This window comes from Budorcas taxicolor, chromosome 14 (assembly GCF_023091745.1).
Source record: "Budorcas taxicolor isolate Tak-1 chromosome 14, Takin1.1, whole genome shotgun sequence".
Taxonomy (NCBI): domain Eukaryota; kingdom Metazoa; phylum Chordata; class Mammalia; order Artiodactyla; family Bovidae; genus Budorcas; species Budorcas taxicolor.
Genome location: NC_068923.1, coordinates 4,538,158 through 4,561,081, shown reverse-complemented (window position 1 = coordinate 4,561,081; position 22,924 = coordinate 4,538,158). Strand labels below are relative to the sequence as shown.

At 38.5% G+C, this 22,924-nt stretch overlaps 1 protein-coding gene across 1 annotated transcript in view; it reads right to left on the bottom strand.

The window, feature by feature from the left end:
• Positions 1-22,924, bottom strand: part of COL9A1 (collagen type IX alpha 1 chain) — an 86,838-nt gene that overhangs the window by 37,591 nt on the left and 26,323 nt on the right. The window contains exons 11-20 of the mRNA XM_052651689.1: positions 17,409-17,462; positions 17,106-17,141; positions 14,586-14,609; positions 14,164-14,217; positions 12,878-12,931; positions 12,210-12,242; positions 11,423-11,479; positions 9,200-9,253; positions 3,506-3,559; positions 2,150-2,203 (exon numbers count right to left, since the gene is read on the bottom strand). Coding sequence (XP_052507649.1) covers positions 2,150-2,203; positions 3,506-3,559; positions 9,200-9,253; positions 11,423-11,479; positions 12,210-12,242; positions 12,878-12,931; positions 14,164-14,217; positions 14,586-14,609; positions 17,106-17,141; positions 17,409-17,462 — 474 coding nt within the window. The remainder of the gene's footprint in view (positions 1-2,149; positions 2,204-3,505; positions 3,560-9,199; positions 9,254-11,422; positions 11,480-12,209; positions 12,243-12,877; positions 12,932-14,163; positions 14,218-14,585; positions 14,610-17,105; positions 17,142-17,408; positions 17,463-22,924) is intronic.

The following is a 22,924-nucleotide window of genomic DNA, read 5'->3' as shown; positions in this document are numbered from 1 at the left end:
ATTTCCATGACTCTGGATTCCCACCCAGATTTAGAATCAGGACTCCAGACTTGTGATTTGGAGGAAGAAACTGCAAAAAGGATGTGAGCATCCCCTCCTCCACCCTGAGTAAACAGTAGTTTCAGTTTGTGTAAAGTGAAATGATCTGTTTTCTCCATAATAGCTTCACCCTACCAAGTGATGCTGGCTAAAAACTACAGAGCTTTATAAATCTAATTATCCTGAAATTATCTCTGACTTCTGTATCTGTGGTACACATCCCCTCCTTATTTTCATTATAAGGATCAAAACATGATTTCAAAACAAAAATATGGGGATTTCAGCGCTTTCTATCTACGCTACATGGCAAAATACAGCCCCCTCCCCTTGTTGAAATCGTTTTCTCATTTGCCACTTGTATGAGAAGGCAGATGGGCACTTGAAGAGAATAATCCCTCTCCTAATGAACAGGCTTGGGAGAAGGAGATGATGAAAGAAATTTAAAAAAAAAAAAGTCAGAAAGGTATTGGGTAGATGTTAAGCCAAGAAAACCAGGTGGATGGTGTCTGCATTAAGAATTAAAAATTAGAAAACCTTTGATAGAAGGTTCAGACATGGGTAGAATCAAAGAAGCAGCAGAGATACCTACAGAGCCTTGAAAGTCTTTCATCCCTAAAAACTGGAATAGAGCAGAAGGTGTTCTCCATCCACCAGGAAGGAAGAGGTTTGGGAGACCTGAAAAAGCCTTTGAATTCATAGCTCGTGTTGCTGGGAGGTAGCAGAGCCAGCCCTCGTATTACAGAAAGGCTTTGATGCCTCTCTCTCTTTCTCTCTCTCTCATTGCTGTTCAGCGCCAGCTCAGACCCAAACTGCTGTTACTAGGTAACCACTGCATGGGTCTGAGTTCACCAGAAGAGCTTTTTTCTTTTTACTGAAAGCAATCTGACCACAGTCAGAGGCAACGAGAAAATTCTGAAAACTACCAAGTAGCAAACTACCTCAAATAAAGAGCATATCAACAACGGTAACTGGTTCCGAAATAAGGGTCACATATTTTAGGAGATGATTTAAACCCAGAAAACAAGCAAAAGCCTGGGTATCCGTAACTTCAAAATAAATGGGATTTATAACTTAGTAAAAGAACAGCATCAACAAAATGTGACCTAAGGTAACATGAATACAGAAATATAAAAATATGTTTTTAAAAACACAATGCTTTTAGAAAAGAAGTGCTCCACAGGAGATGGAAGAGGGAGCCAAGTACAATGAGAAAACCTAAAGAGACAGAGAAAAAGTTGAAAAAAAAAAATGACACTGAAGGAATTATTCACTGAATTATAATTCAATGAATTGCTTATTCACAAAGCAATTCCTTCAATCCACAAAACTGTGCATCTATTTTCTTAGAAAGTTGGAGTTCTTTTACTGAGCACCTGCAGTGTGCACATTTTCCTTTTCTGGTTGTGAATGACAGGCTGTGTGCTTCTGTCTAGAGCAACAAAGGATTAGTTTCAGAGGTTTTGTGAAGAATAAGGTGAGGGTCAGACAGGGTCATGGGCAAAGTGCCTTCTTCCTAACTTTCTGGAGCCCTACAAATGGGTTTTCTTAATAGACTTTCTAAAAAAGTGCAGACTGTTTTCTTAAAATCCGAGAGGTTAGACACACTCCATCACTCATGTAAACACACACACACACAGAGCAAGAAACATTTCTGAGCTCATCATGAAGGTTCAAGTTTGAGCTGTTTTCACATTTGCTATCCACCTAGCCAAGCAATCCCTGCCCTGCCCTCTCCACCAATGACAATGCCTCCTGGCCAGGCATTCTGCCTCCCCCACCCTTTTCCACCCTCCTCCGCCTCTGCCCTGCACCCCAGGTACTGTGTCAGTCTCAACTACTGACAATGACAAGATATGACAAACAACAGCCTGCTTACTCCTGCTTACCCTCAATAACTTAAGATACACAGTCAGTACATAACAAATATCCTGTGGATGACTCATTTCTATCATCTATGTTTATAACAGAAATGTTAAGAACCTAACCAAACTTCTACAAAGCATCCAATAAGAAATAAAAAGTGATGTTGTTGAAGATAAGATATTTTGAAATGGCCCCAAACATAAACATTTATGTGTTTTTATTTTGATGACCAGCATCATCATCTTACCTTTTCTCCTTTCTCGCCAGCTACACCGGTGATGCCTCTCAAACCTTGAGCTCCCTTGAAAAGTAAACAAAACGAGAGAGAAGTACATTCTTTGAGCTGGAGCACATATGCTTTGATGTCATCACAAAAGCTGATCCAGAAGAAGGATGCTATCATAACCAAAGGTAACAATGAGAAGAGAGACACACTTTCCTAATTTAGAAGAAAAATCCAAAAGGAATTCTGCTGATGGTAAAACTCTTTTTTTAAAATTCTGGAGACTTATACAAATCTGGAATTGGAATAATGACTGAACACAAAAAGAAAATACCATTAGCATAAAAGAATTATGATAAAGTATTTGACTTTTAACTCACACACAGAATTCACTGCCACCTTTGCCTTCTCTGTGGTTTGTAACTTGGTTACATGTCACAGGGTAGTGATTTTAAACCTTGGAGTAACTTTTCTCCACCGATAAATATATGCCATCCAAGGCAATTAGGCTCCCAAGGTAGCCCAGGAAAGCTTCTTCCTATAGATATAGCTGGGGTCTCCATCAACCACTCGCCATCACTCTTTGTTACACTGTTTCTACAATAAAAGATACTCTGAATTTCTGTTTGGGGCAGTAGGAACCCATCTTATCCCTTCTCGGGCATAGCAGTGGGTAATCCTCAAACTGAGCATGCAGGGTGTTATTTCTAGAATCCGCTTCAATCCTGAATGTTACCATTCTAGACTTCTGGCCCCACAGCTGTAGGGATCCAAAAACAGATGCTGTAGACATGCTGCCTGGGAAACAACAGGGGGAGACACGCCATCGGGAAAGCAGGCTGGCCACTTCCAGACAACCTGCTAACTGTCCACACTGGCTTAGGACAAACAGGCTCTAGGCCAGTCATTTCCCTGTGTTCTCACTGTCCCTACAACCAGCTCTGTTTTACATCCTGGTCAGCCCCAGTCTAGTCTCTGCAGAGCAGTTAGGAATGGCCTGAAATATACATTCAAGATGATCCAGCTCAGGACACAAAATGAGATGTGGCCAAATCAGATTAAAGAGGCTTCCTTACTGACTGTGGCTCACTTACTGACTCTGAACATAAATCAAAAAGAATTCCAGAAATATTTGGGTCAATAGCAGAGACATGGGAATGACATGTATTATCTCTCAAGGAGAGCTTTTGCATAAATATTCCAAAAAGCATACTTTTTACAAATCTGTGTGTTCCTTGACAAATGCTGTTTTTTATATAAAAAGTGAAAAAACTGAATTTTACAGAAATATTTTTGCGTGTCCTCTCCCAAACTGCAGAAGTAATGATATCCTCCAGTAACCACTGGGTTCACGCAGTGTAAGACTGAAAAATACTTAACCGGAGGTCCTTGAGCTCCAACTTCTCCCAGTCCACCCTGGTCCCCTTCTTCACCCTGAAAAGCAACACAGAGTAGGGCATCAAATGCTATTCCAGGAATTGACCTGAAGTGGGCTCAGTCTAACTCTGCATCCCCTGAATTAGTCTATTATACTTTCTTAAATCATTTTATAAGAGTAATCCATATTAATCGAAGACTATTCAGAAAATACAAACAAGTATAGCATTAAAGTCACCCCAATCCCACTTTTCAACTATAAACACCAGTAACATTTTAGATGCTATCCTTATCAAATTTTTCTAAAGAGGGAGGGAGGAAGAGACAGACACAGAGACACAGAGGAAGGGTGTGTATGCATTTAGGTACTGTGTGTGTGTGTGTGTGTGTGTTGTGGGTGTATTATTAGGGAAGTGTGACCACACTACACAAACTTTTCCATAAACTATATTTCTATTATGATTTTCATCTTAATTTTTTTATTACAGTTTTCATACCATGCACCATTTTTTAATTTATTTAAATCAGTCTTTTCTTCCATGACTTCTACCTTTGGTGTCACCCTTAGAAAAGCCTTATCTGTCTCCCAAAAATAAATAAATATTCATCTATATATATTTTCTTCTAGTAATTTTATATATATCATTTAATTTCTTACGTAGAAATCAATTATCAGTAATTTATTTTTATGTAAACATAAAGTAGAAATCTCTTTTTTCCTTCTTGTTGTTGTTATTAAGCCGTGTCTGACTCTTTGTGACTCCATGGACTGTAGCACGCCAGGCTTCCCTGTCCCTCACTGCCTCCCAGAGTTTGCTCAAGTTCATGTCCTTTGAACCAGTGATGTCATCCAACCATCTCATCCTCTGCCACCCTCTTCTCCTTTTGCCTTCAATCTTTTCCAGCATCAGTCTTTTTTTTAATAATAAATTTAACAATAATTAATAATAAATTAATAATAATATTATTATTATTAATAAATAATAATTAATTAAGTTTATTAATTATCCATTTTTAATTTTTTAGATTTTTAAACATTTTTAACTGGAGGACAATTGCTTTACAATATTATGTTAGTTTCTGCCATATATCAACATGACTCAGCCATAAGTATACATATGTCCCCTCCCTCTTTTTTAATATAAATTCATTTATTTTAATTGGAGGCTAATTACTTTACAGAACACGAGCATCAGTCTTTTCTAATGAGTCGGCTCTTCGCATCAGGTAGCCACAGTGTTGGAGCTTCAGCTTCAGCATCAGTCCTTCCAATGAATATTCAGGGTTGATTTCCTGTAGCATGGACTGGTTTGATCTCCTCACTGTCCAAGAGACTCTCAAGAGTCTTTTCCAGCATCACAGTGTGAAAGCATCAGTTATTTGGCACCCAGTCTTCTTTATGGTCCAACACTCACATCCATACATGACTACTGAAAAGACCATAGCTTTCACTAGATGGACCTTTGTTGGCAAAGTGATGACTTTGCTTTTTAATACGCTGTCTAGGTTTGTCGCAGCTTTCCTTCCAAGGAGCGAGCATCTTCTATTTTCATGGCTGCAGTTACCATCTGCAGTGATTTTAGAGCCCAAGGAGAGAAAATCTGTCATTGCTTCCCCTTTTTCCCCTTCTACTTTCCTTCTTACTGGCACTCCATTCAATATCATTTACTGAATAATAAATTCTCCCCACATAGGTTGGAAAATTCATCTTTAACATATATTAAATTGATAAATATACTTGTTTGTGGACTTCCTATTAAGCTCTACTGGTTTACTATACGATGTTGTCAATACCACAACATTTTAATTATTGAGATTCTATAATACATTTTAATCTTTGGTTGGGAGAATTTATTTACTCTTTTTTTAATTTAAATTTATTTATTTTAGTTCAGTCGCTTAGTCGTGTCCGACTCTTTGCAACCCCATGAATTGCTGCACGCCAGGTCTCCCTGTCCATCACCGACTCCCGGAGTTCACTCAGACTCACGTCCATCGAGTCAGTGATGCCATCCAGCCATCTCATCCTCTGTCGTCCCCTTCTCCTCCTGCCCACAATCCCTCCCAGCATCAGAGTCTTTTCCAACGAGTCAACTCTTCACATGAGGTGGCCAAAGTACTGGAGTTTCAGGTTTAGCATCATTCCTTCCAAAGAAATCCCAGGGCTGATCTCCTTCAGAATGGACTGGTTGGATCTCCTTGCAGTCCAAGGGACTCTCAAGAGTCTTCTCCAACACCACAGTTCAAAAGCATCAATTCTTCTGCGCTCAGCCTTCTTCACAGTCCAACTCTCACATCCATACATGACCACAGGAAAAACCATGGCCTTGACTAGACGGACCTTAGTCAGCAACTTTACAATATTGTATTGGTTTTGCCATACATCAACATGAATCTGCCACGGGTGTACACGTGTTCCCCATCCTGAACCCCCCTCCCACCTCCCTCCCCGTACCATTTACTCTTCTTTTTCATTTACAGTTACTCTTATTTTTCAGGTTTTCCTAAATGTATGTACCCTTAGACATGAACTTTAGAACTGTTGGGCAGCTCTTCACCAAAAAAGGCTGCTTGCTTTGTATTAGAACCTCATTAAATTAACAGATTATATAGAGAAACAATCTTTACAATACTGAATCTTTCCATTGTGGAACTCAGTATATCTTCTGAAATGTTTCCTTTTTCTTTCCATCACTAAAGTTTTGTTCTTTTCTTCAAATTGAATACTTAAGTGTGTTCTAAGGTATTTTGACTATCTGGTGGCTACTACGAATGGACTCTTCTTTCATCATGTTTTTTAACTATTCCTTTGACTTTTTATATCAGTTATATGATCTCTGATACATGTGCTTTTACTTTATTTATTTATTTGGCTGTACCAGGTTTTAGCTGCAGCATGTGAGATCTAGCTCCTTGACGAGGGATCAAACTCAGGCTCCCTGAATTGCACTGGGCCCCAGGACGGAACCCCCAGGGCAGTCCCTCTGATATATTTTTAAATGTTAGGATATTCTAAACAGAAATCCAAGTACTACTATTTCTTACAGAAAGATTACTTTATGGACTCTGAGAAAGTCATTTTTTCTTTGACTAGGATTTTGCTTTTTATAATAGATACACTACCCTACATTTCCTATGGTAACAAATAACTTAAATTGTGAAGTTAGTTATTAGAAAAATATCTTAATTTTTAATACATGTACATAATAGTAGATTTTAAATCCAATTCTATTGTTTATTACATGCTTCAATTCATTCATTTTCTTGTTCCACAGGCTGCAACTTTGTATTTGGAGATTTTTTTTTTTCACACATACACAAAGAAATACCAAAAAAAATTAGTAGCAGTATTAATATAGAACACCTGGTCACACAAAGCAAAGAACTAGGCTATTCCTAAATCACTTACACTTCATTTCTGAATAAACTCTAAGAGTCTTTTATAGTGGATTTTTGTTAGTTCATGGAGTGGATAATCAAAACATGTATAATTAAATACTACTTGTATTTTCCCACCTAAGTATAAAAACAACATTGATTATAATTTTTCATTAGCAGAGCTTGGGGTATTTTCCCATTGATTCTTGTTAAAACGTAGAGTAACATAGTTGATTTAAATATTTTACCAACAGGTGAATAGCACGCAGTAACTAATCAATAACCATAAAGCTAAATGACAAATTTAGGAATAGCAATTTATCATCATTTTACTGAAAGGTTTTTTTTTGATGGTTCATTCTTAGATTCATAACCAATTTTTTTTAATATTCATTAACTAATTTGTGGAGTAAATTCAATGCAGAATTGTGAATCTGAAAGCAAACTTCAAGACCCTAGTGTTAATTCTTCATCATTCTGTTTTCAGTTCACAACTAAATACATCCATTAGCCCTTTCAGGTTTCATTTTTCAAGGAGTTATATTATCTTCATAGATCAATTTTCAAAGACAGCCACTGAGAGTTTAAGTGACATATGTATGTGAAATAAAGGAACAGTCAACAATTTTAATTATGGAAAGGTTTTTCATGAAAATTTTGGCCAGTTGCTTAACACGCCAAGAATTTTGCAGGTTCCCCACTTTAGAAGTCCAGATAACTAGCTTGCATAGGTCTCAAAAATACTAGTTTCATGGGTGAGTAGTGAGACCTCTGATTGACTATTTCATTCCCAAACCCCATGGGATGGGGGAGTGGAAGTTTCCCAAAGAGAAAGGGTCACCAAAAAAAAAAGAGAAAAGGATACAGGGCATCAAAACAGCAGAAGTCCACTAAATCTGCTTTACTATACATACTACCTCGAGGTGTCTTTCAGTGTGGTTTAATATTGGGTTTCTGTGGTTAGATGATATTCTATTATATGGATATGTCATACTTAAATTAGCCACATCAGACATATTTATTCATTTCTGTGCGCTTAGCAGGACTTCCCTGGTAGCTCAGACGGTAAAGCGTCTGTCTACAATGCGGGAGACCTGGGTTCGACCCCTGGGTCGGGAAGATCCACTGGAGAAATAAATGGCAATCCACTCCAGTCACTTAGAATAAATCCTGGCACATAACAGGGATTAATAAATATTTGTTGATTTTTTTGTTACAAATTTAAAAATTCAATGGAGGAACGGGCACACAGAAAAACATCCAAAGTACTTGATGTTTTTATAATCTTCTCCAATTTGTCATCAAGAATCCACCTGTGATATGCCAGATGAATAAAATGGCTCAACTATTCAGAGCCTAAGTAATAAAAAACTTTTAAAATGTAAGTTCACACTGTAATAAGATACAGGAAATTGGTTTATTTATCTTCATTATCTGAGATTGTTCAATAGTTTTTCCTAAGGAATTCAAGAATATTAGTGCCTGAAGATATTAAAAACTCTCTTCTCAAGCTCTTAACCTCAAAAGACAGACTTCTGCCACCCTGTAAAGGTGTAAATGGACATATTCAACAAAGTCTAGATGACCCACATTAATACGAACAGTTTGGCTTTGTAAAAATATGCAATTTACAGGGACAAATATTCTACCATATAAGAAGTCAAATTCTTAATTACTTTAAGGCGATTTCATCCCGGTGGACGAAAAAAGACAAATAGATCACCTTACTTTAAATTTCAGCCTTGCAGGACACGCTAGCTCCACTATAAGTTGTGCTGTGGATTCCAAGTTTCTACCCAAAAAACAATATAAGTGCTATTGCTAACTTCCAGATGACTCAAAGCCTAAGTTATATTGAAATGAAGTCAGAAACAAACAAAAATTATTTCAGAACTTGAGAAGCTATAAGCCAGTTATCAACTTCCCTGTTTGCTTGTCTCAGCAACACTTGTCATAAAATTTTACACTTGTTATAAAATTTTGTCTAGTGGAGTGGAACAACCAGCTTGAATAACATTTGACTATCAAAAGCCTCAAGGAAAAGAGCTGAGTGTTATTGATTAGAAAAGGAAAGCGAGGGCCAGTAACACAGGAAGGAATGAAAGTGTGTGGTGCTTTCTTTGTTCTTTTTTTGTAACTGAACAACCTTAGGATATGATGCTTAGTCAGAATATTGATGCATCTACTGAGAACTTGTCAATCATCACTGGAAAAGGAAGGGGCAAAAATCATGCTTTGTTATTCTTTATATGCCCTTACAATGAAAGTCATTACAACCTCTTAATCACAATGTACCCACTAAATATTCCTTGTCCTTACCTTGTGACCTTGTCTTCCAGGTTCACCAATCTCTCCTTTAGCTCCTTTATGACCCTAACAAATGCAAAAATACATAAGTAAAGAAATAAATAAATGTGTTGGATTTGACACAGAAAGTGGTCAGGTGGCTCATAAAGTGACCTTGCTCCCCTAAATGTAAGTCAACGTGCTGCTAAGAGAAAAGGTTATGTCACAAAGAAATGACAGCCTTAGAAGAATTTTAAAACACCATGTGTACTACACAAGCATATATAATAGGTATCAGTTTCAGTTAGCAAACTCTCTCCTGGAATAGCAAATTCTCCATTACCTAGGTCAGTAACTAGATAATGACATTGCCCGCGGGTGTCTAGATCCCTTCTTCCCCAACTTCCTCTCACAGCTGGGTCTCCTGCAACATCAGTACCTCATTCTCCAGAGGTGGACCGCTGACCCACCAGACCCGCTGCCCGCTGCTCTCTGGAGCCTCCTCTGAAAACCCTCTTCCCCCTCTGCACCCATGGCTTTACTCGAGGCAGAAGAAGGGCTTTCCCAGATGTACAACTTTCTGCCCCTTCTTGTGCACAGTTTAAGTACAAATTCAGTTCAGTTCAGTCACTCAGTCATGTCCGACTCTTTGTGGCCCCATGGACTGCAGCACACCAGGCCTCCCTGTGCATCAACAATACCCGGAGTTTACTCAAACTCATGTCCATTGAGTCAGTGATGCCATCCAACCATCGCATCCTCTGTCATCCCCCTCTCCTCCTGCCTTCAATCTTTCCCAGCATCAGGGTCTTTTTAAATGAGTCAGTTCTTCACATCAGGTGGCCAAAGTATTGGAGTTTCAGCTTCAGCATCAGTCCTTCCAATGAATATTTAGGACTGATTTCCCTTAGGATGGACAGGTTGGATCTCCTTGTAATCTAAGGGGCTCTCAAGAGTCTTCTCCAACACCACAGTTCAAAAGCATCAATTCTTCGGCACTCAGCTTTCTTTCTTGCCTGGAAAATCCCATGGACGGAGGAGCCTGGTGGGCTGCAATCCATGGGGTCGCTAAGAGTTGGACACGACTGAGTGACTTCACTTTCACTTTTCACTTTCACGCATTGGAGAAGGAAATGGCAACCCATTCCAGTGTTCTTGCCTGGAGAGTCCCAGGGACAGGGGAGCCTGGTGGGCTACCGTCTATGGGGTCACACACAGTCAGACACAACTGAAGCGACTTAGCAGCAGCAGCAGCAGCTTTCTTTATGGTCCAACTCTCACATTCATACATGACTACTGGAAAAACCATAGTCTTAATTAGACGTACCTTTGTTGCAAAGTAATGTCTCTGCTTTTTACGTGCAAATAGACAGCTATAAACAGCAGTCAGCAAAGGCTACAGAGCACAAGAAGAAACTCCCATCTTTCATTGTCAGGACACCTGTCCTAACACTTTGGATCAGTAACATGAAATAAATGTGAAATAAACATTCCAAACATTGTCTGTCAGAGTTTTGTCCTGAAAACCTTTCTTGTTCCAAGGTTCAAGTTTCCATGAAAAATAAGACACCCATCCAGGCTCCCGTCTTCTGCATCGTGGGCGCACACCCAAGCTAACCTCGGAGAAAACTGCAATGGGAAACCTACTGCCTCGGAGTCTTTTGGACCTTGGCACAACTCCCCTGATCCGGAATTTTTCAAAATCATTTCAGACTCAGACTAGAGAGAGAAAGCTGATTAACCCCAGCATTTGGTATTTATTTCTTTATTCCAATGGGCAATTTTGAAGCAATTATGATGGCAGAGTGAGAGAAAAACACATTTGGAAAGTGTCTTTTTTTTTTCTCTATTTTGGACAGTTTTTCCAATTTCTTTTTGACGAAAACAGTTTGAAATACATTATATGTACGGTCCCTGGCTCCCATCTGTCACTACTGGAGTAAATTTCTGAACCTTCATCTGTTGTTCTAGAGTCTCTCAATCCAGTGCGTTTCATTGATATCTCTTCCCTGAGAAACAGAAGCACTGAATAGCCAAGTATCTGTGTCTTGTTAGGAATAGCTGTCAGCGTACCAGCGGGAACCTCCAGGACTGAAAAGGGACCACAGACAAAGCCACCAAATAAGCGACAGACTTGCCTAACCCATCAGAGTGGGGTCTGTGCACGAGCAAGGCCAATGCTTCAGGGAAAGCCTCTGTTTTTCATATGGATCGTACTCTTGAAGACAGAATACAGCACAGACATTATTGTCTTACCCTCATGCCTGGCAGGCCTGGGTATCCCGAACGACCCGGTGGGCAGGAATTGGGACACTGCCAGAGAAACAGAAAGAGAGTAACCGAGAGCCTCTGCTTTGTGATAAAATGATACATATTTTAGGGTTTCCAGCTGCAGAACCCCAGTGGAAGTCTATTCATTAAATAACTCTGGCTACTCTTTCCTTTTTTATTTACTTGTAAACTCAGAAATATTCCTAGTTTACAAAACATACAGAGAACATAACAAACCCTTTCCCCACGTATCCACCATCCAGATTTAATGAATACTACTATTTTGCCATATTATTTCAGATTCAATTTGTTCAAGAAATAAAACATTTGCAGACCAACCTCTCCCCCTCCAATCCAACAACTCTGTCCTAAAGGTCACATCCCCCCCACCCTGCCAATAAGTGGACCAAAACTGCATTTAGTGCAGTTTTCCTACACTGTTTGAATATCAGTCTATAAGTAAAACAAGTCTCAGAGAGTATTATTGGACTTAGATCTTCTAAAATTGGAGTGCTCTGGTGAAAAGCAGGTCTCCTCCATAAAGTAAAAAAGATTATGTAAAAAGAAAGATAATTCTATAATGAAAAAGTTAGTGTGAGTAGGTTTAAGTGACCAGTCCATCAGTCCAACAAATTGCTCTGCCATCTGAGTAAAATAAAACATGAAAATACAACATATTCTATCAAGATCATCTTAAAGAAAATTCATCTTCTAAAGAGAATTCCTGGTCTTTGACTTAATACTGTATTTTATTCAAAGGAAAATGTCTTACCAATGGATCTCCATCATGAAAGCCAATTGTTCCCTAAAGTAAAGAAACTGTTAAAGTCAAGAATATAGTGAAATATTTAATTCATCCTACTAATAATAAAATGCTTATTGGACAAATACAGTAAATGTATTTTTTGCACAAGCTATAAGGAATAAATTGCCTAAGATATGCTAATATTCTAGACACTTCACTCATGGGTCTATTCTGTTTGGAGAAATCGAAATTTTAGTACATTATTTCTTTCACACAATTGAAGAGAAGTAAAATGACAGGATAGAAAATATTCTGAATCATAAGTTGAAAGTATGGATTATCTCCCAATTAACCTCATTTTTTAAATTGCTCATTGTGTAAATCCTTCATAAAAACTAGTTCATTTGAAAGTGTTCCTTTTATATGTCCAAGTTTTGAGCATTTGAGAAGTCAAAAGCCTCAAAGCACTTCAAATATAATGCGTAAATCATTCCCTTGAAAATCACCTTTCAAATTATTGTGATTTCTCAACTATACTGGCCTTAAAAGACCAAGCTCTGAATGAGTGAAAATATCACAGCCATTTTGAAATTTTAGGACAATGATTCAATTTAAAAGTCCTTTCATTTTTGGTTCTTGGGGTTCTATAATCCCAACTTTCAGACACAGAGAAATTCAAACTGCAAATAACTTACACTGGGTCCCGGGGGGCCAGGGGGTCCCGGTCGTCCTCTTTTCCCAGGGTCGCCCTAAGTTATTTGAAAATTGTGACACAGAGGTTATACACACGTCAAAACACAGTGCACAAAACAGGTGAGGTATGAGAAACTGACATTCCTACAAACCCTGCAGAACTCAGCCTGCATAGACCTGCCACCAAAATCAATGGGTGACCCGCAATCCAATTAGTTCCACAAAGCTAGAAGAATAAAGGAGTTCCAGCCTCATCAAAGTAAGAGAAGGTGGAGGGAGACCTGGGGAAAAGAGCCAGTTCTTCTCTATACACTGATCACTTTACTCTGGAAACACTACGCATTTTTCTAGTTGATTTTCAGGGGAACCAGAACAGTCACTGCTGCCAGTGCCGCCCAGCTAAGGGCAGCTCACGCCTGCCTGACACTGTAAACAGGACGGCGACCTCTGCAGGGCCAGTCAGCCCTGGACTCTTCACTCGGAAGCTGTCCCTCGGTCTGTCACCGCACGCACTTGCAAATGTGACAAGAAGAGCAAAGATGGCTAAATAAGCCATTCAGATGAAAGTGGATTCCAGTTAGACTTAATCACCAGCGCTTCCTCCCCGCACACTTTTCCCTCTAATATTCCATCATAAACCAAAAGCATCTTACAATCCACTTTATAATCATTTTATATGCATTCTTGCATTCAGTAAATAAATTTGCCAAACAGCAGCACCTACAGAGAAGCTAGATAGGTATATATATGTGGCTCCCCCTTTCAATGGATTTACTATTATCGATTCTTCAGATAACATCACTACTTCAAGTTTTTGGAATATTTATTGAATATTAACATCAATTTCTCCCATGCAGTTCAGCTCTCTGTTGCCTAAAATTCTGTTGGTTCAATTATGATTTTACGATGCTAACATAAAGGCACGTGGGAATGGTTTTCGACTATACACTCATTTCATACAGAGAAACTCATACAAAAGACACTGGACCCCAATCCCAGCTGAGTCTGTAAAATGAAGGCGACACTTCTTGGCTTAATCACTAATTCTAGAAGTTGGGAAGAAAAAGTTCAGCTGAAAGCTTTGGGGGGAAAAAGTAAAATCTCTCTACAAAAATGAGATAGCATTATTACCCTGGTCCTCATCAGCATTATAAACTGGAATTAAACTTATCTGCCATGTCTTGGATTTGCAGGGGGAAACACACATAGGGCAGCCATCCCCAGTAACATCTCCTATTAAGTCGGCAAACATCTACCAACGTGCTGTGTTTGTGTCTCTGGTACTCACAATTGGTCCAACACGGCCAAGCTCTCCAGGGAGTCCTGCTCCCCCAGGAGGACCCTGAAGTCAACAAATTAGAGGGACATGGTGATTTATGACATTTTCACAATTTATGACAAGTGATATCAAATACGATAAACAATTGACTCAGAATGATGTATCTGTGCTAGCTTTGGCTTCCAATGAGACAACTCATCTGACCGAAGAGTAATTACTTAAAATGGAAATTTCTTAAATTAACAGAAATTTCTTAAATTAATAAAATATTTTTAGTAGAATAGGGGTGCTGTCATAGTAGCCACCTAAGATCCCTAGGGGAGGACACTGTCAACACCACTGGTAGAGTGCTGACTGGAGACTAAGGTTGGGATCTGAGAAACAGGCTGTTCTTACAGACTATGCAAAACAAACCAAGAGACGACACTTACAGGAGGTCCAGGGATACCACGGCCCTAAAAGGTTAAAATAAAAGTTGTTATGATACAGGACCCATACTTCATGTAAATACAGTAGTTACAGAAGTAAATACCGAAGTTACTTCTGTAAATACAGAACTAACTCAGTTCAAAAATAAACTACCAAGTCTATCACTAAATAAACATAAGATTCTCATTGGAAAAGAACGGACTCAGTAAAGAAAGCAAACTCGGCTCCACTTCTAAATGAAGAAGCTTGCTTCAGCTCCTCAAATGTTCTTTTGATGTCTAAGCTAGCCGGTAGTATTTTTTTCAAACTTTTTTTTCTTTTTTTTTAAGAAAAGCAAAGTAAAGAAAACCCACTCCAGTATTCTTGCCTGAAGAACCCATGGACAGAGGAGCCTAGCAGACTTTAATAGTCCATAGCGTCGCACAGAGTCAGACACGGCTGAAGTGACTTAGCACTGCAAGTAAAGAGGCCATCCATGCCTGCTGTCAGGAGAATTTACCATTCCTCACAAAGAGGCACATCACAACTGGACTTTTTCACATTCTTTCCCACTACAGTTTATTACAAAATAGTGAACATGTGCTATACCGTAGGTCCTTGTTGTTTATCTGTTTTATCTGCGGTAGTTTCTATTTGTTAATCTCAAATTCCTAATTTATCCCTCCCTTCCTTTCCTCTTTTGTAACCACAAGCTTGTTTTCTATGCCTGTGAGTCTATTTCTGTTTTGTAAAGAAGTTCACTTGTAGTATATTTTAGCTTCCACATATAAATGATATCATTTGTCGTGTTTTATAAGAAAGTGACATTAAAAGTAAGACAATATTGCTTTAAAATTTATAATATGATATTTGGAAATTGCCCAAACATTTAGCACAGAGAGGAAGGGGAGAACCAAAGTGTTTAGGAACATACCCCTTGACAGGTAAGGCTATGTATCCAGACACCAAATCCAGTAGAAATGGAAAACAAAACTGTCACTCCTAAAATGACCTCCAGCGGGATCCTCATTTATGCTGAATTTTATTTTAAAACCAATCATTCTGTCTCCCACTCCCTTACATTTACTATCTCTTGAGCAACATCAAACTGCATGTAACCAGGGATTGAAACGATGCCTTATGCAGCCTCCAAGCCTCAATTCCAAGCACAGGGCCGAGCACACAACGAGCGCTAACTCTGTGCTGGTTGAATTTAATAAAACTGAGCACCGCTGCCTTCAGGGCGCAGTCTCCCAGCCTTGGGCCTCCTCGTCACTCTCTCTCCTCTGTGCGCGTGAATCCCTCTTACGCACAGCTGTCTCTGACACCATATTCCTGACAGCTTGTACTTCCAGACTTCGTATTCTCTAGATAGACATATCTAAGATAGATATTTTCTAAAATATCCATCCGTATATGAAGCATCCAGGGGAATCACATCCTCTGATAATGATGCTATTATCTCTAATTATTTAGGCAGCCACAACAAGCATGAATTTCACATGAGTAATATGTTTCAATGGTAAATGGGGAGTTTTCAAGGCATTCTTTGAAAAATTACTTCTGTTTGAACATTATAATATGTGGATCAATATGGAAAATAAATGTTATGCTTGAAAATACCAAAGTAATCAATAAGTTATTTCATTATCAAGAGACCTAGAGCTTTGATGAATTTTTTAAAAGCCATCTCTATAAGATGTTGAGCTCTGAGTTAAAAATGTGGGAAGGAAGCCAGCAAACTATTCACCTCTGAAAACAGGCCTATAATGGAAAAGATGAAACGTGGCAAAGGAAACAGTGCAAATAGAAAACAAAGAGGAAAAACACAGATTAATAGCAAGAAGAAAAAAGGAATGAAGAACAAATAGAAAAAAAAAATAGCAGCCTGAGAATCCAGTTCTCCTCTGACTAGAAATAACACCTGGATTGTGCAACGTGGAAAAAGACTCGCCAGGGAAGCAGGTGGGTGATAACATGGCTGGTATTTCATTAGACATAGAACCAGTTGTGAAGAAACCGGTGTGATGCCGAGGTCTAAACACCGAATACTTAGGTTTGCTGCTGTTACTCAAGAAACAGTTTCCATCAATGGGAACAAAGTGAAAAGTAAAGTCGCTCAGTTGTGTCCGACTCTTTGCGACCCCATGGACACCAGGCTCCTCTGTCCATGGGATTTTCTAGGCAAGAGTACTGGAGTGGGTTGCCTTTTCCTTCTCCAGGGAACTTCCCGACCCAGGGATTGAACCCAGGTCTCCCACAGTACAGACAGACGCTTTACCGTCTCAGCCACCAGGGAAAGTCAATGGGAACAAAGAGGGGGTTATTTCCATTGGTAAATGCCACCTGCAAACAGATGTATGTATTTTGCACCATACATTCAGATTGCTCTGAAATTGTCTCCTCATAGTCAGAATGCTTATCATAGCAGAAAAGCCATAATCTCTTTGTTTTGTATATTATGTAGAAAACTAAATTGAAAAATTTCACAGTGGCAGAATTTTACCTAAAGACAGACTATAAATCACTTCACATTTACTTACTGGAAATCCACGAGGTCCTGGCACACCAGGTTCTCCCTAAAAATAAAAATAGCTCCATTGTACTTAGCTTTTTTAGCATGAGTAAGTACGTATGCAAACTGCATAAATATTAAAATCATTAAAACACTCCATCTTAGTGTTTGAATGCAATTTAGTTCAACTGTTATAAAACATGATTTTGGTTGAACAAGTGTATTTCAGCCACTTCACAACTAATCTGTTAATTGATTTGGAAATACTACAATAAAATTATGCTTCAGCATTTAATTGATACCAGCAATTAATACCAGGTGGCTAACTTACTTTTTGTCCTCTTGGTCCAACAGAGCCGGGGGATCCATCAGGACCTGTTAATCCCTAACAAAGCAAGATGATATTAGAACTAATACAACATCCTTAGGCAAGCCACTAAGTGGATAATTCCATTTTATTTATTAATTACATACAGGATAGTTTACCTATGTATGGTGCAAGTCTTTATAAAGAAAAACCTTTCTATATTCCTACTCAAAGGGAATGTTTGACATGACCTCTGACTGTTATAGTTACTTTCTGTTAATAAATTGTACCCTGTTCATAACTTCCCACTAAATGCACTGTTTATCACAGGATTCAATAATTTAGTATTTTTGTCTCTGCTTTGAAAAAATGGGAAGTAATAATTACAATGTTTTAATAGGTAAGTCTAATGGGACAACTCCAATACTTTGGCCACCCGATGCAAAGATGCGAAGAGCTGACTCATTTGAAAAGACCCTGGTGCTGGGAAAGATTGAAGGCAGGAGGAGAAGGGGACGACAGAGGATGAGATGGTTGGATGGCATCACCGACACAATGGACATGAGTTTGAGTAAACTCCGGGAGTTGGTGGTGGACAGGGAAGCCTGACGTGCTAAAGTCCATGGGGTCGCAAAGAGTTGGACACGTCTGAGCGACTGAACTGAACTGAACTGAATGGGACAACAGGACTTGGCTTTGCCACTTAGCCATGTTATGTATCTCTTGATTTCATTTATAAAGCAAAATGTTTTATATATGTATGTCTCTGTAGCTCTCAAATAACATCTTGAGAGTTAAAATGTTCCTTCAATAGTGATTAAAACTAATCAATCTCATTGTTGCCTTTTAGCCAACTAAAGCCCCTCAGTTACCTCCTAGCAATGACAACTGCTTATGGAAAACATTAACTTTTAAAGTTGAATCATTTGAGAGCATGTTTCTAGGTTATCTCCTTTAGTGAAATAGCTATAATTAAATATACATTTTCATGTGTGCCACTCAATGTGTAGACTCTAAGTCCATTACTGTAAAACACATTTATAACACCACATGTAATGCTAAAGTAGTTATTCAAGCATCACTTCCAACCATTGTTGCTTTCCCCACCAGTACTTATTTCATCATCATCCTAATATAAAATAATATAATTTAAATATAATATAAAATAATATGAAACAGATATCAAACCATGATAATACTACATGTACATCTGAATTTCCACATTGGATGAAGACACATTTTTATCTTTTTAGTTCTTCCTTTACTTTAGATGCTGTCATTTATAATACAATATTGAAATTATACCCTACAAAATACAATTATATGTACCTATATATGTAGATATATACATACTTTATGCACATACACATATACACATGCACATATAAATAACTTGTAAAATCTATTAGCAAGAATTTGAAAAAAATTAAAATGATATTAATCAAGGAGTTCCTTGAAAATATGAAAGTCTGAATTAATAATGAATCACCAAAGTGCATATTTAATCTGTCAGTCTGCATAAATATCAATAAAATGCATTCATGTAACTTATATAGAAAACTATTTCACCAGCCACCATTTTTACATTTCTCTGCATCAATTAATTTCCTTCATAACTCCAAAGACTGAATCAAAGAAAGGAGAAAAGAGTGAGTTGACAATATTAATTATTGGAAATTTACCAAAGAAGAAAGCTACTAAACACACGTGGAAGGATTTTTGACAGACTTTGCTTTTCAGTCTCTCTAGTATAATTACAATGCTCTAACTTGGGAACAGGCCTTAACATCTTAGTTGCTGAGCACCTGTGGTAATGGAACACTGGCTTCTGTATGTGAGCAAATAAACCATACCCCAGGAGCTCTCTGTAAACACATATGGCACAAGGGTTTTATAAACCTCACAGCAGGTCTGACTAAAGGGACTTCCAATGCCCACTTCACACATATACCCTCCAAGACCCGTCCTGGTCAGTTCCCACACACACTGCCAACTAACCACCTTTAATCAGGGGCTAAAACCACTGGCAAAGTTGGAGGGCAGTAGCTACTACGTATGGCAGAACTTCAGCTGCATAATAAGGAAGCACAGTGGCTGGATAACCTGGAGGCTGCTTCCAGATACTTCTTGTCTCAACTGTCTTCTGTAAGACATGGTAAACCACATCTAATCACGAGGAGGCTGTGAGTTAATGAAAATGTATTCTGGCATCCGATCTAGTGAACTCTGTTGTGACACAGCCATGCATTAAAGCATAGGCTCTGTGAGGACAGGACTCCATGTCCATTACAATCTGAGCACACTGCCCGAGCATCTAACACATGCAGAAGATTACAAAAGGCTACTGAACAGAAGATTTGGGCTAGCCTACTGGGTGGAGGGATTTCACACCTGTCGCTCCACATCATCTTTATTTTTAGTTCAAATGCCAGCTCTGCCACTTAGTATTAGGCCACTGCGGGCAAGTTACTCAACTGCATGGAGCCTCAGTTTCCTAATCCGTAAAACAGGTATAAAGTTAATATCTACCTCACATGGCAACTTTGAAGGTTCACTGGGATATTGTACACAGAGTGTTTACAACAGTGCCTGGAACAGCAGATGCTAAGTAAATGTTAGCTTTTATTATTATTATCATTATTTTGTAGTCAGATTATCCTAGAAGCTAATGAAGTAACATTTCCTGCTCTCTGGGAGCTTAAAATCTCATTCAGAAGAGATTCTGCAAAAAAAAAAAAACAAGCAAAAAATCTGGGTATTAACCACAGGCACTGTGCTTCACAGCCCCCTCACATTTCTCTGATGCCTAACTATTTCCCCTTACAGTGCCTTTCAGAATAATTTCTTTATTACTCATTATCCTAATCATATAACATCACAGATAATCGTTGTATACATTCAGAGGATGTTCTAATCTCTCTCCTATAAAACATAGCATAATGTAACTATAATTCATGTACTTAATTCTAATTCCTCTTTTCTGTATCTTAGATGCTATAAGAATGAAAAAAAATACTCTTTTAGAGCTCTTAGAGCTCACTAAGCATGCCACAGCATAAGTGCCTGTAAGAGTATAAGTTATTAATGATAACAGCACAGTTGCCCTTTGAGTACAGAGCTTGCAACCAAGCTTGGATTTCTTTAATGTTATGTGTCTATAAGGGAAAAGAATCAAGTTAAACTAAAGAAAAGAAGAGTTTTATATATATGTATATAAGTCTCTCACAACTTCCATTTACAAACATATGCATAAAAATCCAATTTGCAATCATTATTATCTGTCAAAGAAATGACAGAGGAATATATTGCCAGTGGCAGAAAGAATTGCTTTCATACAAATGTTTATGAAGATAAGGTTCTATATAGGATAAAATTAAAGCCCACTGTATTCTGAAATTTTCCACTACTGCTTGGCAAAGCAAGCAGCCCTCACTATTAATTTCCTTCCAGCATTCCACCACTCAGTTCAGGAGACCCAGGCCATAATCCTACAAGACTAGCTGCCATGACTCATTTACCTTTTCTGTCAAAAATTCACTTAATTCAGGATAATAACCTTTAAGCCGTATTCTTTTCAGATTCTTCCAGACAAACCATCTGATTGACCATTTGTTAACATTACCAAAAAAATACAGCATGTTTGTGACTGCACTTTAAAAAAAGTTCTACACAAATGCTAATCAGTATAGCTAATTTTTTGCTTAGCTCTAAATGTCTAAAATACTGCCCCATGCATGAACTTCTTACTTTTTTCTCTCCTTCCTTTCTCTTTTTCTTTTTCTGTTGCTTTTCTCTGCCATTCCAGAAAATTGATTCAATGCCCTCATCAGTTTCTCCCTGAGGCTCTTACAGAGTCAAAGTTCTATGATGTAAGAAGCCTTACTATTTTACACCTTTTAACTTTGGAAATCTTATTTGGAAATGGAAATCTATGCCATGATACTGCAGTTATAGACAAAAAAAAAGTACTTGCAATTATTAGTTACATTGTACTTCTAAAGATTTTGAAGAATTTTCTTTTTTATCCTATTTCTGTTCAAGTGTGGAAATTACTTTATAAAGTAAAACCAGGCATTGCCTTTATGAATTTATGGTACTAGAGGAAGAATAATTTGTTGAGCCTACTACAAAAGCACCATGAAACCCAGACACAGACAAGTCTAGTCCTTTGTCTGAAATTATGCAACTCAGTTGTAAGACAAGACTTCAGGTCGTTCATTTATGTTTCAACCATGACAAAAATTGATAATAATATAGTCATTTAATCTTCCATTTTCTTTTCACATAAAACAAGGTCCAAGGTTGAAAGGAACACAGAAATAAATCTAACCTACTGGTTTATTTGCATTCATCAGATTTTTTTATTTGGATGTGACAGTTCCAAGTAATTCACTGTGTTTCAAAGAGATGTTTGATAGCAAACAAGTTATATAATTTCTGTTCATATTATACAAATATTAGGCTGATATTCAGTTCGCGTTGTCCAAACGTTAGTCCCTAGTGACCTCATGCCCTGCCACTTTGCCTACATAGGAAGTTCAAACTAGGGTCTTTTAGGTATAAAACAAAGTCAGTCTCCTAAAGCAATGAATTGTTGTTGCTGTTGCTGTTTAGTCCCTAGCATAGACAAATATCCCCATTATACTAATCTTGATAAAGAAAGCACATCTTAATAACCACTAACATCTAGCTATTTTTCTTTTTCTCAAAATGAAGACTCTGTCTTAAATTCTAGCCAAAAGTTCTCAGAATCTATAATCATAGGTTTTCAAGGGCTTTGATTTAGAAAAGTCTTTAGTTTGGGGAAATCATATAAGCTGGTAACTTGAAGGATAATTTGAGGAACCCAGCACTGTCTGTTTTCTGAGAGCAGAGGTCCGGATATCACTTTACTTTATCCCAGCCGGGAAGTCAAGGAGTGGCCCTCAGTAAACTCTCAACAGTCCAATGCAGGGAGAGAAGAGATGAGAGCCCTGAAGTCCTTTTCCCTGAAGAAATGTTGACTAGTGTTGGGTTTACCACACAGCTCAGCATCTGAGCTTGCCTCCCATGCGGAGAGGCAGGTGTGTGACTGGGTATGTTGGGGAGAGGCAGCTGGTTCCCAGGCTTCAAGCAACCCTATCAGCTTGTTTCTGTCAGTGACTGCGAACCAAGGAAACACCGGAGGAAAGACAGAGAGCTAGGTTTGTGTTTTTGTTTGTTTTACTTACATTTTAGAAACCGTCAAGTCCAAGTCTTCTGAGCTGGATTTCTCTTGATTTTTTTTTTATTTTAATTGGAGGCTAATTACAATACTGTAGCGTTTTTGCCATCCAGTGACATGAATCACCCGTGGGTGCGCATGTGGTGTAGGACCAGCCCCGCCCCACACTCCCTCCCGGGCAGGCTCTCCCCCAGCCTCTTTCTCTGGTCTCCTCCTTGGGGTTTAGGGGGACTCTGTCCCTCCCCTGCCTGCAGGCCCTTTCCCTAAACTCACTTAGGGGGTGCCGGGGAAAGGACAAGAGCGAAGCCCCAGCACCCCCCCAATGGGGTGAGTGGTG